This window comes from Nothobranchius furzeri, chromosome 16, assembly GCF_043380555.1.
Source record: "Nothobranchius furzeri strain GRZ-AD chromosome 16, NfurGRZ-RIMD1, whole genome shotgun sequence".
NCBI lineage: Eukaryota > Metazoa > Chordata > Actinopteri > Cyprinodontiformes > Nothobranchiidae > Nothobranchius > Nothobranchius furzeri.
In genome coordinates, this window is record NC_091756.1 from 43,913,577 (window position 1) to 43,929,189 (window position 15,613).

At 42.1% G+C, this 15,613-nt stretch overlaps 1 protein-coding gene across 2 annotated transcripts in view; it reads left to right on the forward strand.

Moving 5' to 3' along the window:
• ppm1bb (protein phosphatase, Mg2+/Mn2+ dependent, 1Bb) overlaps nt 1-15,240 on the forward strand; it is a 29,668-nt gene extending 14,428 nt beyond the window's left edge. Inside the window, exons 2-6 of one of the 2 annotated variants that reach the window (XM_015962921.3) lie at nt 124-963; nt 2,406-2,523; nt 2,756-2,867; nt 5,110-5,167; nt 15,010-15,240. In XM_015962921.3, the coding sequence (XP_015818407.1) occupies nt 136-963; nt 2,406-2,523; nt 2,756-2,867; nt 5,110-5,167; nt 15,010-15,039 (1,146 nt within the window). In that variant the 5' untranslated portion in view covers nt 124-135 and the 3' untranslated portion in view covers nt 15,040-15,240. Of the gene's footprint in view, nt 1-123; nt 964-2,405; nt 2,524-2,755; nt 2,868-5,109; nt 5,168-10,587; nt 11,123-15,009 lie in introns of those variants that run through there. The other variant, XM_015962920.3, reaches the window with a different exon arrangement.
• The last annotated feature ends 373 nt before the right edge of the window (nt 15,241-15,613 follow it).

Genomic DNA, 15,613 nt, shown 5'->3' on the forward strand with positions numbered 1-15,613 from the left:
TATAACAGCCTTGCATTAATTGAAAAGACCAATCACATCCTTGCTTTAAGCTCCTATGGTTTTCTTGCTGGTAATTATGCAGTTTGTTACCTCATTTCTCCTCTTTCTTTTTCTGATTTTCAGTTATAGGCAGCAATGGGTGCATTCCTGGACAAGCCGAAGACTGAGAAGCATAGTGCCCATGGTGAAGGCAACGGGCTCCGCTATGGCCTGAGCTCCATGCAGGGCTGGCGGGTGGAAATGGAGGATGCCCACACAGCTGTAGTGGGCCTTCCCCATGGACTCACTGATTGGTCTTTCTTTGCTGTCTACGACGGTCATGCTGGATCTCGAGTGGCCAACTACTGTTCTGGGCATCTTCTGGAACACATCTTATCAGGAGGGGCTGAGTTCGGTTCTGGTTCTGGCTCAGTAGAGGGTGTGAAAGACGGGATCCGCTCGGGCTTCCTGAACATTGATGAGTACATGCGCAACTTCTCCGACCTGCGGCAGGGTCTGGACCGCAGCGGATCAACGGCCGTGTGCGTGTTGCTCAGCCCTACACACCTCTACTTCATTAACTGCGGCGATTCACGAGCCGTGCTATGTCGAGACGGTAAGGTGGGCTTCTCCACCCAGGACCACAAGCCCTGCAACCCCCGTGAAAAGGAGCGCATCCAGAATGCTGGTGGTTCAGTCATGATCCAAAGGGTAAACGGCTCCCTGGCTGTGTCACGGGCCCTTGGGGACTATGACTACAAATGTGTGGATGGTAAGGGCCCCACAGAGCAATTAGTGAGTCCTGAGCCTGAGGTTTGTGTGTTAGAGCGGGTAGCTGAAGATGAGTTTGTGGTTCTGGCGTGTGATGGAATCTGGGATGTCATGTCCAACGAAGAGCTTTGTGATTTTGTCCGCTCACGACTGCTGGTTTGTGACGACCTGGAGAAGATCGGTAACTCGGTGGTGGACACTTGTCTTCATAAGGTAAGCCTTCTTCTCCTCATATAATATGCATTTACCATAAAAGTATAAAAAACATGTTTTTTACTTTGGAGACAGTAGCACATTTGATCTTGCAGGTTAGAATCTTGAATTAAAGCTGAAGTATAAAACTCACTGGGTTGTAAATGTTAGCAGCTAGTTGGAGGAACCATAATCAGATCAACCATCAATTTCTACAAAATTTTGTTACCAACGCCTACAAAGTTGTTTCACTTTTTTGTGCTTTTGACTCATGGAGTCCAATTTGAAATGGGTTTGAGACTGGTTCCTGACGCTTGCAACAGCTCTGCCACTATTTTGAAAGAACATTTGTCATTTATTATGTGCCATCAAAACAAGATTGTGTGACTTACAAGAACACAATTGTGTACCCGTAGGAATGTTTTAAGATTTTTTATGAATTCCTTTGCAAACAGTGAAATAACACTGTTAGAGCTGTGATCAAGACAGAAGACATCAACTCTGCCCTCAATATTGGGATCAAAAGTTAAACATTTTTGTGCTGAATTGAAAAACATTGTTTAGCTGTGGTAAATGATTATCCAATGTCTTTAAGTAACAGTGTCTCCCAATAACTGGATTGCTGGCTTGATTTTACATTTCATTTTGGCTTTTATAGCTCTGAAACATGCCACAGCCTGGTGTGGATTAGATTTAATCTTTTAGGGAGGGCCAAGAGCACGCCACGGCTAAGAAAAGAGCCAGGCTGGATTTGTTGGACAAGACAAAACTAGTGGAACATTACAAAACAGTTTGTAGATCAATAATTGTTTAACTTCCACTGCCATATGTTAAAAAACAAAGTCATAAATTAAATATTAGATTAGCGTTACAATCCTAGATTATGCTGCTACTCTCAAATCAGAGATCGCCCTGTTGGGAAAAACGACGCTCTTTGCATTGTGCATTTCATTTTCTGGTTGAAGTTGAAACATGGGGTTAAAAAATTCTCCAAAATGTTTAAAATGCCAAAAAGTTCAAACTTGACCACCTCTATCCCTTTGATGACAGAAATTACTGCCAGCGGATTCCCTTTTTTTTTTTTTACTCCGTCTGTTGTTCTTAGCAGCAGAATATGAATAATGAGATCATAATGACACTTTAAAAAATCATATCTTGTTTTAATGAACACGGAACATTAAGGTTCCCCTTTTTGGTTCCAGTAATCAGCGTTTGTTCTCTTTAATTTGAGAGTTGTGAAGTTTTCTATTGCCTGTGTTGAGCAGAAAAGAATGACAAACTATCTTGAATCAAGCACAAGACACAGTCCTTCGTGTGTGTGTGTGTGTGTGTGTGTGCGTGCGTGCGTGCGCGCGTGTGTGTGTGTGTGTGTGCACGTTTTTTGTTTCCCTCTTTGCACATTTTATGATGTAGCATTTATGCTAATGTTATGAGATAACTCTGGTCTTTTGGTCTTCCTGCAGGGGAGCCGGGACAACATGAGCGTGGTGTTGGTGTGCTTGCCTGGAGCACCCAAGATCTCCGAGGAGGCTGTGAAGAAGGAGGAAGAGTTGGATAAATATCTAGAAACTCGTGTAGAGGGTTAGCATTTCAAACACACGCACATTCGTAAATTCTAAGCTGTTTTACAAAAATGTAACCAGTCTGCATCAGTTTACACTAATATTAGCTAAGAAGTAGCCTCTCTGTTCAATTCTTTCACCTCTGTGGCAAAAGGTAGTGGTAAAATACCAAACTCGGTATGAATCACGCTGAAGTGTTGCAGCACTACATGAGCTAACATTTTCTCTGCACTGTTTGACTTTACCTCTAGAGCTTCTGGGAAACTGTGGGGAGGCCGGAGTCCCTGATCTGGTGTCTGTCCTAAGGAGCATCGCCTCAGAGAACATCCCAAACCTTCCACCTGGCGGAGGCCTGGCCAGCAAGTAAATATACCATCAACTGTGTTTTCTTCACACACGTCTGTCTTTCTATCATAGTGAGGACCATCCATTGACTTACATTCATGTTTGTGACTGTATTATGCCTAACCTATACCCTAACCAATGCTGATCAATTCCTAACCTTAACTCATCGCTGCCAGCCGTTTCCTGATCGATAAAGCCCTTCGCTGCCAGCGTTTCTCACCGTTTTTACTGTTTTTTTAAGAGTCACAGAACGTTGCGCGCTAGGATGATGTCGACACCAAAACAACCAAAACAAAGTGGAGACTCACCTCTTACATCAGGAAGAGTCCATGTGTTTCGAGCTTTATCCGATCTTTCATAATCCGTTGTCGAATTGTGATCGGCAGAAGCTTTTCCGGTTCGCGCCTCACTTTTTTTACAGCAGCGGCCCAAAACGATCTCCTAACACATGGATTTTCTGCTTCCTGATCACGTGACGTGTGACGAACGCAGATGAAGATCGGCTTTAGAGCTGAGATCTTTGTTCTCACGGTGCGGGGACTCGTTCCGACGCCCACACAGTAAAAAAATGCAAATGACTACTTTAATCGTCATTGGCAGTGAACGGTTGGATTTTAAATGACGACTTTTGTCATCAATGGCAGTGAATGAGTTAGCTAAAACTTAATTCACACCATAACTCTAAAACCAACCGGTAAGCTTCTAAAGAAAGTGAGGACCACAAAAATATCCTCACTTTGAAAACTGTCCTCACATTGTAGGGAAAATAGTGAAAATGGTCCTCAGTATGTGGTAAGTACAAGAACGCACGCACGCACGCACACACACACTAGATGTCATTAGGATTGATCTGTGATAATTATCCCATTAGAGATTTTCCTCTAGCTCCACAAACCCATTTTATTTTTAATAATCCAACTTTCTGCCCTTCTACAGCCTGCTGATGTGTTAGAAAACGATCTTTTTGAACTGGTATTATTTTTTTCATATGTTGAAATGTGAAAGAGACAAAAAGTTAACAAAGCTTCAGTTTTCATGTTAAAGGGGCCATGTCATGAAAAATGCACTTTTTGGAGCTTTTTTGCCACGTTTTATTGCCATTTTCTCATGAGAAATACCCCCATACCCTTTTTGGACTGCATTCATGCATTTTCCTGCCTCTGCTTCAATTTGGTCGATATAAAGATTTTCCTGCCTCCAGGAAAAGTAGCCCGCTTCCGTCATAAGGCATCTGTCCTCTCCCTGAAGCTGGCCTGGTCTCGGTTCTGAAACCTGGATTTTCTGTTGAGATAAATGACTTCTGCATTGAGAAGTGACCAAATTCAAAGGCCTTTAGAGACACAAAATATTTGACAGAAAATAATCAATAAAACCAAAATCTAAATAAATGAAATCTGCTTGAGCTGGCTAAATAATTTACTGCCGACGCCACCGGGAGTCATACCAACGTTAGAACATGGCAAAATGAGACAAAAGCCAGGTGCTTAAACCACTGGACTACCAAGGCCGATGCAACAGCAGGCTGGCCGGAGACGCCATTGCTGTTGCATTTTGTCGGAGCGGGCGTGGGCGGAGTTTCACTGAAATGAAGCATTTTATTTCCTGGTATAAATTCATGCTGACAACAGTAATTCATATTTAAGATAAATGATACCTCAGTAGTGCCAGCAGTAATATTGTATCATATATTGTGCCTACCTTTGCTCTCAAATGTTTAAAATAGCACGATATGGCTCCTTTAAAATTTCAGTAATTTCTACATTATTGTCTAAATACATTAATCTGAGACAAATTTGTTAAGATCAAATCATTCAGAAATACTGTTTATAAGTTTTAGGACTTAAGAGTACTACCATGCATAAAAAAGCCAATTATTTTTTAAATCTCTAACAACCTTTCTAACAAAAATCTCCCAATCTATTCTGGGTAAAGTCTTACAGATGCTGAGATATATTTGGATTTCGGTTTTGTATCAAATCTGATCATTTAAGTCACTTCACAATTTCCATAAGAATAAAAAATATATATTAAACAGCAAATTCACTGATAACGTTTAAGAAAGTGTATTACCAGCTTGATAATATTCATCACCAGTAGACCAATAAAGAGACCATGTTGTTTCTTTATGTGCACATCATCAACTGTTATAGTTCCATCCATCTTTTAACCAAAATGTGTTTGTGAAGCGTGAACAGAGCTGCTTTGTGCTGCAGATTCTTCTCTAAGCAGAGAATTTGTGCTTTTTTTTAAATGTTTGCAGACGAAGCGTAATCGAGGCGGTTTACAACAGGCTGAACCCTCACAGAGAAGAGGAAGGGGTGAGTTTTACTCTCTCCAAACCTTCACTTCTTCAACCCTCTCCTTCTTCCTCCATTAATGCCATGAATGTACACCAGCCCAAAGCAAAAACATGTCTGCGTGTGAATATTTACACTAATCAGCCATAAAAGTACGACTGCCGACAAACTAAGTGGACAGAAGCCGTCTTGGTGTGGGTGGTGTCAGCTGTTTAGGTCTGGAGCTCGTGTGACTCAGACACACAACCTCTTTTATCCATAGCAGCTTAAGATTTTGGCACAGTGGTTCATAAAGTTATGGCTGGTCCATTTCATTTTGAGCGTGTGTGAAAATGTACATGTAAGTTGAGGAGTTGAAAAATAGCAGAATAATTGTAGAAGAAGTTAAAAGCTTAGATCCACGTTGAGAAGGACAAAAGCTCTGACATGTTTGTGTTCATCAGTGAAACAAGACCTCAGGAAACCTCCACAATGAGCTCATGTCCTTTAAACTACTGAGTCTTTGAGACCATCCTGGTTTATAAAGCACTGATGTTTGAAAACAGGAAGCACAGCAGCGGTGAATCAAATACATAAACCTGATAAAAGAGGATGTTAATAAAAATAATAATGCATTGAACTTATATAGCGCTTTTCAAGACCCCCAAAGACGCTTTCACACACTCTCACATTCACACACTGCTAGTGATGGTAAGCTACTTGTAGCCACAGCCGTCCTGGGGCGGTCTGACAGAGGCGAGGCTGCCATTTGGCGCCTTCGGCCCCTCTGACCACCACTAACACAGGCAAGTTGGGTGAAGTGTCTTGCCCAAGGACACAACAGCAGGATATCCCTGGCGGGAGCTGGAATCGAACCCATGACCCTCCGATCATGAGGCAACCCGCTCTACCACCTGAGCTACTGCTGCCCCATGTTGAATATTAAGTTCATGATGTTCACTAACAGTCTCACTGATTCATCATAAAGAGCTTAGGGTCGGGTTAGGTGATGTTTTCTGCCTTTTTCTTTTCTCAGTGTGATTCATTCCTCCTTCTTTGAGATGTTAGAGACAGGAATCACTCTGTTCAGTGTAGTGAACTGTTTGTGTACTTTTTAAACACTTTTTGAAAACATATTACTGTGAAAAAAAGATATGCTTTTAAAATTGAGTGTTTCATAAAGTTTTAAACATATTTCTGTGCAATAGTCATATTTATTATCTTAGCTGTGGTTCTGAACAGCCTCAGGTTGGAGAAATAGCAGATATGTTTTCCGGGAATCATGTGCTAACAGCTAGTCAGAAAGCAGCCAAAATCAACGCTGCCATCACGTAAAATTTTTTTCATCTTAACATTGGACTAACTGCCTTTTATTTGCACAATATGTGTTTTTAAGTTATAAATTAGGGTTGTGCCCAAAATTATCAAAGTACATTTTAATATCTTATGTGGTTAAAACAAAAGTCTGCCATCACAATATCAAGGATATGATGTCAGAACGCATTTATGTTGTCTAGTGGACACAATCATTTATTATGAGACAACATGTTGTGCAAAGGGTTTTATGAATAGTTTCACACTGCCATCATGCACTATAGGGAGCCCTAAGTCACACCCATCTACTTCTGGATCATGGGTTCCCCGAAAGAACGAAAAAGACATCTGTGAATTTTAAAGATGCATTTTCATACCAAGAACGCACTCATTTTCGAACGGGGGGGAAATGCAATTTTAGGTTTTGTGTGAAAATAAGTCCAGGACTACAATTGCGCTTCACGAAAGTGACGTCATCAAACCAGACACAGAGAAAAACAGAGGGAAAATGGCTGTAAGTTCAGCAAACTTGAAATCATTCCTTCAGGTGGAAAGAATCACCATAAATCTGGCCATGTGGTAAGTAGGTTGCAGGTTCGAAACTCAGCTGCGGCCTTTCTGCGTGGAGTTGCGTGTTCTCCCCATGCATGCGTGGGTTTCCTCGGGTACTCCGGTTTCCCCTCACAGATCACAACATGCCCTATAGGTTGTAAATTTTAAGTCACTTTGGATAAAAGCATCTGCCAAATAAATAAACATAACATAAGTAGCAGGTACGCTAGGGGAGAGGAGAATCTGTGGTGATGTCATTTATGCGACGTGCCAATGTCTGATTTGTAGTCATGCTAATTTAGAACTTTTACAAGCTGATAAATCTTAAAGTATGTGACTGGCATGGTACACCCGTCATGCGTTTTCATTTAAATATAAGTACAACATATGTGAGATCCAGGGCATAAGGCAAAGCGGATAAAAAAATAGCTGTTTTAGCCCCGTTGACTTGCATTCATTTTTTTTGTTCTTCCCAGGACCCATGAGCCAACTGGAAGGGGAGACTTAGGCTCCCTATTAATCAGAAAAAGTAACAAGTGGACTTTGTATCAAAAATTGTTAGACTTGTTATTTATTTACCTTTTGTTGTAACATCATAAATACCACATTATTGATTTTGAGGCTAAATTGCTCACTTCCATCAAACAAAACAGAAACTGTAATTAACAAGAAGATCACATTAGAGCCCTGCACTGAAGCCCTAGGCCCTCGGGTCGGCCCGAGGGCCGGGCTTCGGGCCAACGACTGTGTAATTACCTCGGGCCGGGTGCTTTTATTTTTAATCGAATTCATTAAAAAAAACAACTGGAACACTTGAGCAGCACCTGCCTGCTTCTCACGCACCGTAAGCTCAATTAAGGTCTGTGTGGTTTATAAATGCGCCTATCTAAACGAATTCTCAAACTGCTGATTGAAACATGTGCCCCTATTCTAATTTGCCATTTTATGTCCACTTTGATGTCAGAAACCATTTGTTTATTCTCATGAAAACGGCAGCATTCTATTTTTCTGTGAATAAATTCGCTCTGCAGTAAAAAAAAAATTCAGCATTCATTGCTGTTTTTTTTTCTAACTGGAGAGCGCATTTTCAGAGCGGCAGATTAAATTTACAAACGCTATGTTAATTGGGGACGTTCATTTAATCTGCCTCAGAAAATGCGCTCTGCAGTTAGAAAATTAGAATGCTGCTTTTTTTTCTAATTGCACAAGAGCGCATTTTCAGAGCAGATTAAATTTACAAATGCATCCAATTAATATAGTGTTCATAAATTTCATCTGCCACTCGAAAAATACGCTCTGTTAGAAAAAAAGCTGCATTGATGCTGTTTTTCCTTCCTTTCTTTCTTTTCTTTCTTTTCTTTTTTTTTTTTTTTTTTTTTTACTGCAGAACGCTTCTCGCAGATAATTAGAATGCTGAGCATTCTATCACGCTAAAACATTATGAAAGGTTAAAAAAAATCGGGCTCGGGTCGGGCCAGAGAATCCTGAAAACCTTTTCGGACCGGGTCGGGCTGGGGCTCCATCCCGTCGGGCCGGGCCGGACACTGGCTCAGATTTTAGGCCCGTGCAGGGCTCTAGATCACATCACTATGTAGCACCTGTTAGCAAACGTAGCACTTGTTAGCTAGCATAGCACCTGTTAGCTAACATAGCACCTGTTAGCTAACGTATCACTTGTTAACTTCAAACAAAATCAAACTATGGAGCTTCCTAAACTGGGGTCCATGTTGTGGGATTTTCTAAGGATGTAATTGAATAAATGTGTGTTTCTCCTAACAATCAATGTGCACCCTCTGTTTTACGTGTGTGGGACTAAGGTTGGGCATTTGGATGAGTTTATCAACCATTGGCTATAGTCCAAGCCCTTACTGATTGTTTTTTTTTAATAATTTTTTTTACGAGTGATATATATTTTATGCCTATAAGTTAATCACACAGATCAGACATTTCAAACTTCCGTGTTAAATCAGTTTCATTTTTGCAGGCCTTTTTAACACGGATGACTTTGTACTTCGTTCTCCTCCATCTCCTCATGCAGTCACCACATCTAAACCAGGCTCTAAACCCACGTTTCGCATCGTTTTCATCCACGAGTAAAACATTAGCTCCGTATTTTTGTACTTCTGTAGTCACGGGTGAATAAAGATTCACTTTTAAGGCTGACACTGTTGTCCTTCACCTCCTCCATTTTCCACACTATCATTTGCCTATGACTCATGCTAACACCAGCAAGGCAGCCACGCGGCACAGGCAGCTTAAAGCCCAGTATTGTTTAAGAGATGCTGTCACGTATGTGATGCTGCCTACCGATTCCAAGTCTCGTGATACCCGATCCATGACTCCGCAACTGATCAATCTAGGAATTCATGGATATTTCCTATCGATTGAGTAGGCTGCTACCGATGCAGCCGTATGTCTCACTTGTTGAAAAAATTATGTGGTGGCATTGGTTTATCCTTTTCATCCCTATTTATAACCCATCTTCCATTTTTAATACTGACAAATGTCTCTTGAGAATTTTTTTCATATCACCCAACCCTACGTTGGAAATCACCATCGACATAAATATAGGAAATCACCCAACCCTATGTGGGACAAAGGGGAGGGCGGCCAAAGACTAGTGAGCATGTTATGGTGAGCTGAGGAGGAGAGGTCTGCTGGAGACTTCCAGCAACCAACATAATTCACACTTAACACAAAATTTTTCTAGCAGATCAATTTGTAAACAACTTCTGTAATATAGGAGATGCACAGTTGCGAGTTGGCTTGACTTTAGCTAACTCTTCTACATGTAATAATGACATCATCTAAAGAAGTAACATATAAAGGGATTGAGGTTTTTGTCATATTGACAGCCTGAAAGGAAAGCAACAAAACTGTAATGTGAAAAAGAAATTAGTGTAAAGGTTTATTAAATAACGCTTGCATGGACCACTGAATGTAGGAGGTTGGAGCTGTTTTAAGATATCAGTCTGGTTTTCATTTGATCTAGCTTTGAGCTTGTTAATCCTGAAGAATTTAATCTCTATTTCTCCAGTGACCATTCTGGAAGCTATCTAAGATTTTATTTATAACTTTTATGTAGACCGCACCTGAAAGTAGCTGAAATATCCTTTGATGTGGTGTGGACGCATCAGAAAACACACCTAATGATCATTACAAGCACTTCCACAAGAAGATACTTCATTCAACCCTTTACAAAAGTATCTTTGAAGGCTTCAGGTGTTTTTGTTTTCATTCTAAACCAAAGATCAGCGTCAGCTTTTTGTTAGCCTGTCGAGTGTGAATGTGGTAACTATGTAAAAATGTATAACCGTCAGATGATCTTTGACTTGTGATTGCTTTTGTCGAGTACCTAGCACTCCCTTTCCCGACTACACAACAAACATCACACGGGGCTGCTGGTCACGGGGTCAGAAGTAGCGTTTGCGGGGTGACACAAGAATGTTTGTGCCACTTTCGTACTGCTGGGTGATGTCAAATCTTTGCTTGACAGCCATCTGAATATTGTACCGACACTGCTTGTTGGATATGTGCTCTGATGTGTTTGAACATGGAGCATGTCTGCAGACTCTGACCCTAGCGTGTCACCTCAGGGGGGAGAAGAGGAGGATGAGGAGAGTGAGGAGGGAGGTGGCAGCACGGCAGCTCATCTGATGGAGGCTCTGCGGCAGTTCCGCCTGCACCACCGGGGGCAGTACTGCACAGTGCTGGAAGACACGCTGGCTACCTACTGTCTGCGGGGAGAGAACGCCGCTGAGGGAACCGGGGAGAGCAGGAGGAGCGCTGATGATGATGACCACCAGGAGCAACCCGACTCCCCTCCTTCTCCCCCCTCGCCCCCACCCTCACCTTCCACCGCAGAGCAGGAGGCCAACCAAGATACCCCTGATATCTCCTCTGAATGAACACCCGTTCGTCCCATCCCCTGAGCTTTGTCACGTGTGTTCCGACCTCCTCTTTACCCCAGCACAGAACATGAACAGACACGTCGGCCATTATTGCTCCTTAATTAAATGATCTGGTAATAATTGACCGGAAACAAATATGGCCTTTCTGTGTGTTCAGATTCTGTTCCCAGTACTCTTTACTGTACCACCTACTGAGGCATTTTGTTTCCTTTTATATGTTGACCACACTGATGTTTACAGTAGAAACAAGGCAACAATTGTTTATTGTTACAGGTAAAAATGACTAAATGTTTCCTGGTCTTTGCTCTGGCCGGTCCTCCTCCTTCCTCCTCTTCTCCCCACCCCTGCTTCTAGAGAATGCATTGATAAACAGGAGTGGAAACACAGATGCACCATCTGAATCCATGGTCAGCGTTCAGGTGTAAACATACTTTTGAGCAACAGAACAAAAAAAGTCCTCCTGAATGTACTTTTTTTCCTTTTTTTTTCACCACTCTGGAGTAAACTCATTTTTTACTATGTAGGTTCAGTGTTAAAACGATGCTCCTACATGACCGCGCTTCAACACGCGGCCCGACAATCGCCTGTAGAGTGTGTTCTGGTCCTAAACGTAACGCAAGCCTCTGTGACAGCATCATTCTCCTCGCACACCTGTGGGGAAAAACAAGCTGGTGCAGAACATTAGAACACAAATATTACATGAACTCATTATCGCTTGTTTGGATTTGTGGTTTCTTGTGTTGTGTTTTTATATTTGAATTGAAATCAAAGCCACAGTAGGGAGGATTTAGATGCTGTCATCAGTTGAAGCCCAGCAGGTCAGACGACATGGAGGTGATGCTGAGGAAACAGAACCTTGGTTTTTGTAATAAAAAGACATAAAGGGTTGGGGTTATTGTTGATGTGTTTAAACAGTTAAACTAAAGCCAGTATCTCACTGAGCTGTAGTTACAGGTGCTGGCCAGTAAATTAGAATATCATCAAAAGGTTGAAAATATTTCAGTAATTCCATTCAAAACGTGAAACTTGTACATTATATTCATGCAATGCACACAGACCAATGTATTTCCGATGTTTATTACGTTTAATTTTGATATTTATAGGTGACAACCAATGAAAACATCAAATCTGGTATCTCAGAAAATTAGAATATTCTAAAGGCCAATGAAAAAATGTTTGTTTCTCTAATGTTGGCCAACTGAAAAGAATGAACATGAAAAGAATGTGCATGTATAGCACTCAATACTTAGTCGGGGCTCCTTTTGCCTCAATAACTGCAGTAATGCGACGTGGCATGGACTCGATCAGTCTGTGGCACTGCTCAGGTGTAATGAGAGCCCAGGTTGCTCTGATAGTCGTCTTCAGCTCCTCTGCATTGTTGGGTCTAGCGTATTGCATCCTCCGCTTCACAATACCCCATAGATTTTCTATGGGGTTAAGGTCAGGCGAGTTTGCTGGCCAATCAAGGACAGGGATACCATGGTCCTTGAACCAGGTGCTGGTGGTTTTGGCACTGTGTGCAGGTGCCAAGTCCTGTTGAAAGGTGAAGTCTGCATCCCCATAAAGTTGGTCAGCAGCAGGAAGCATGAAGTGCTCTAAAACTTCCTGGTAGACGGCTGCATTGACCCTGGACCTCAGGAAACAGAGTGGGCCAACACCGGCAGATGACATGGCACCCCACACCATCACTGACGGTGGAAACTTTACACTGGACCTCATGCAACGTGGATTCTGTGCTTCTCCGCTCTTCCTCCAGACTCTGGGTCCTTGATTTCCAAAGGAAATGCAGAACTTGCTTTCATCAGAAAACATAACTTTGGACCACTCAGCATCAGTCCAGTCCTTTTTGTCCTTGGCCCAGGCGAGACGCTTCTTGCGCTGTTTCATGTTCAAGAGTGGCTTGACACACGGAATGCGACACCTGAATCCCATGTCTTTCATGAGTCTCCTCGTGGTGGTTCTTGAAGCGCTGACTCCAGCTGCAGTCCACTCTTTGTGGATCTCCCCCACATTTTTGAATGGGTTTGTCGTCACAATTCTCTGCAGGGTGCGGTTATCCCTAGAGCTTGTACACTTTTTTCTACCACATTTCTTCCGTCCCTTCGCCTGTCTGTTAATGTGCTTGGACACAGAGCTCTGCGAACAGCCAGCTTCTTTAGCAATCACCTTTTGTGTCTTGCCCTCCTTGTGCAAGGTGTCAATGATTGTCTTTTGGACAGCTGTTAAGTCAGAAGTCTTCCCCATGATTGTGGTGCCTTCAAAACAAGACTGAGGGACCTTTTAAAGGCCTTTGCAGGTGTTTTGAGTAAATCAGCTGATTAGAGTGGCAGCAGGTGTCTTCTATATTCAGCCTTTTCAGAATATTCTAATTTTTTGAGATACCAAATTTGGAGTTTTCATTAGTTGTCACTTATGAATATCAAATTTAAATGTAATGAACATTGGAAATACATTGGTCTGTGTGCATTGCATGAATATAATGTACAAGTTTCACGTTTTGAATGGAATTACTGAAATATCTTCAACCTTTTGATGATATTCTAATTTACTGGCCAGCACCTGTAGTTTGAGAAACAAATTTCCTCTTGGGATTATTACAGACAACACTTTTGTAAAAGGTCCTACATATGGCCGTTCCACATAGAGCAGTTGATGTAATTATAAACGTATTGAAATTGAGACTTTTTTCTTTTTTAAAGAAATGGCTGATTTTGTTTGCGGTTTGGTCTCAACCCCATCCCTCTGTCGTCTCACATTTCTCTTACTGACTTGCAGAAACGTGAGACAAGTTTGAGGCAAATCTTTTTCAGTTTTTAAGCATTTTCAAAATTCCACCAACATGATGATGAAGCTTTACGGCACTTACGAGGTAATTGAGAAGCCCTGCAAACTTGTCAATATCCTGAAAAGTTATAAATGTGTTGCTACAAGCTGCAGCTCGGTCAGATACTAGCCTACATCTAAAACATATCGCTAATTCGTGTTTAAAAAGGAAAAGGCTGTGGACTTATAGAACTAATGCCTTCTTTGTTAAACTTTCCAGTCGGCATGTTGAATGTTGACATGTAGTACATAACTTTTAGTGTGAAATGTGCATTCTGTTTATGTTGAGATGTATAATTATGTGGAAATGATTTTATGGGAAACTATGCTGGAGTAAAGTCTTCATCCGTTGGGGTGGGGGGGGGGGATTTCTTGCAGGACTTCACATTAAGCTCGTACTTCTGTCTACTTTAGCTGAAACGTTTTCATCTAAAGTTTTATTACAAAACATGCAACCTGTGGTTTACCCCTCTTCAACACCAGAGGTGGTTGTAAGTCGTTGGTAATGCACGCTCTGCACGTTCGTCAGAGGCCAATTGTATTAAACACCGTGTGTATGGGAGGAGGAGGGGGGGTTGAGTTGTTAAAATGTGGAGCAAATCAGTCCTCCAAGTGACAAAGTAAAAATGGCTGAATAATGATTCTCTCATGTACTTCAGTTGTGTTTCTCACCATAAAGCAATTGTATCCCTCTGTTTCTTGTGCTGTGTTGATTCGTTGTGTAGATCCGAGTTACGAAAAAACAGAACATTTCTTGCAGATTCTAATAATTGTTGAAGCAGCTCAGCTGTATTGTACATTTGAGACGGGGCCGTCTGCTGGTCCTTTAAGCGGATATTTTGGCGCCCCTATGTTGTGGTGTGTATGTGTCAGTAGTTTGTAAAGTACTTGGGAGGAGTGAACGCAAAATGTTACACCAGAAGTCCTTCACTGTCCTCTGTATGCTTCCAATTAGACTCAATGTCATGTTAGCACTTTGTTTTGAAACCTCAGTGGCTTTTGTGAGTGAAGCCTCAACAAATGAGAGTGGGCAGCTTTACTTTGTGATCTATCTGTGGACAGCAGTAGCGATGTAGAGGCTCCAGTCTCTTCACCCCCTCCCTGTTTTTCAGTCTGACAGTTGGCCTTGTGATTCTCTGCAAGGTGAGTCCACCGAGGTTCTGGCTGTGTGAACGTTCAGGCTGGGCGGAGTTGATTACTAACTGGAAGTAATTACTCCTGACTATCAAATGAAAGCTAATGCATGTCTCCTTCCGTGTATTTCTTATGTATCTTCTCCTTCAGAGTGCTGGTGACCTGGATGACCCCTGGTAGCCATGGTAACAACCCCCCCACCCCCCTTCTGGTGACCTGTGCATCCACCCAGAGGAGGATCGTCTCTATTGCGCCATGTCTTTCTCCACTAAAAGAGGACATGTGGTGTGTGCTGAAATGCGTGAGTGTGTGCATGTTGGTCGTATGTATGTGTGTGTGTGTGTGTGTGTGTGTGTGTGTATGTGTGTTCGCAGCAGCGGGACAAGACAACACCCAAAACACGCATACTGCTTTAAACCCGGAGGAAACGCCGAATCACTTCTCAGAAATGTCTGAATTTTATGAACTGAAGCGTGATGGTAAAGATGATTTTTAACTTTGAGATTTTGTTTTTTTTCTTGAATGTTGAACACCTGACTTCACAATGACATGAGGACCTATTGAGCACGTTTCTTGTGTGTGTGTGTGTGTGTGTGTGTGTGTGTGTGTGTGTGTGTGTGTGTGTGTGTGTGTGTGTGTGTGTGTGTGTGTGTGTGTGTGTGCGTGTGCGTGCGTGTGTGTGCCAGTGTGATGAGGGCCAAGAGGACACACATGGTGGGAAAAGACTTTGTATGTAATTTTTTTTTCTTCGTGC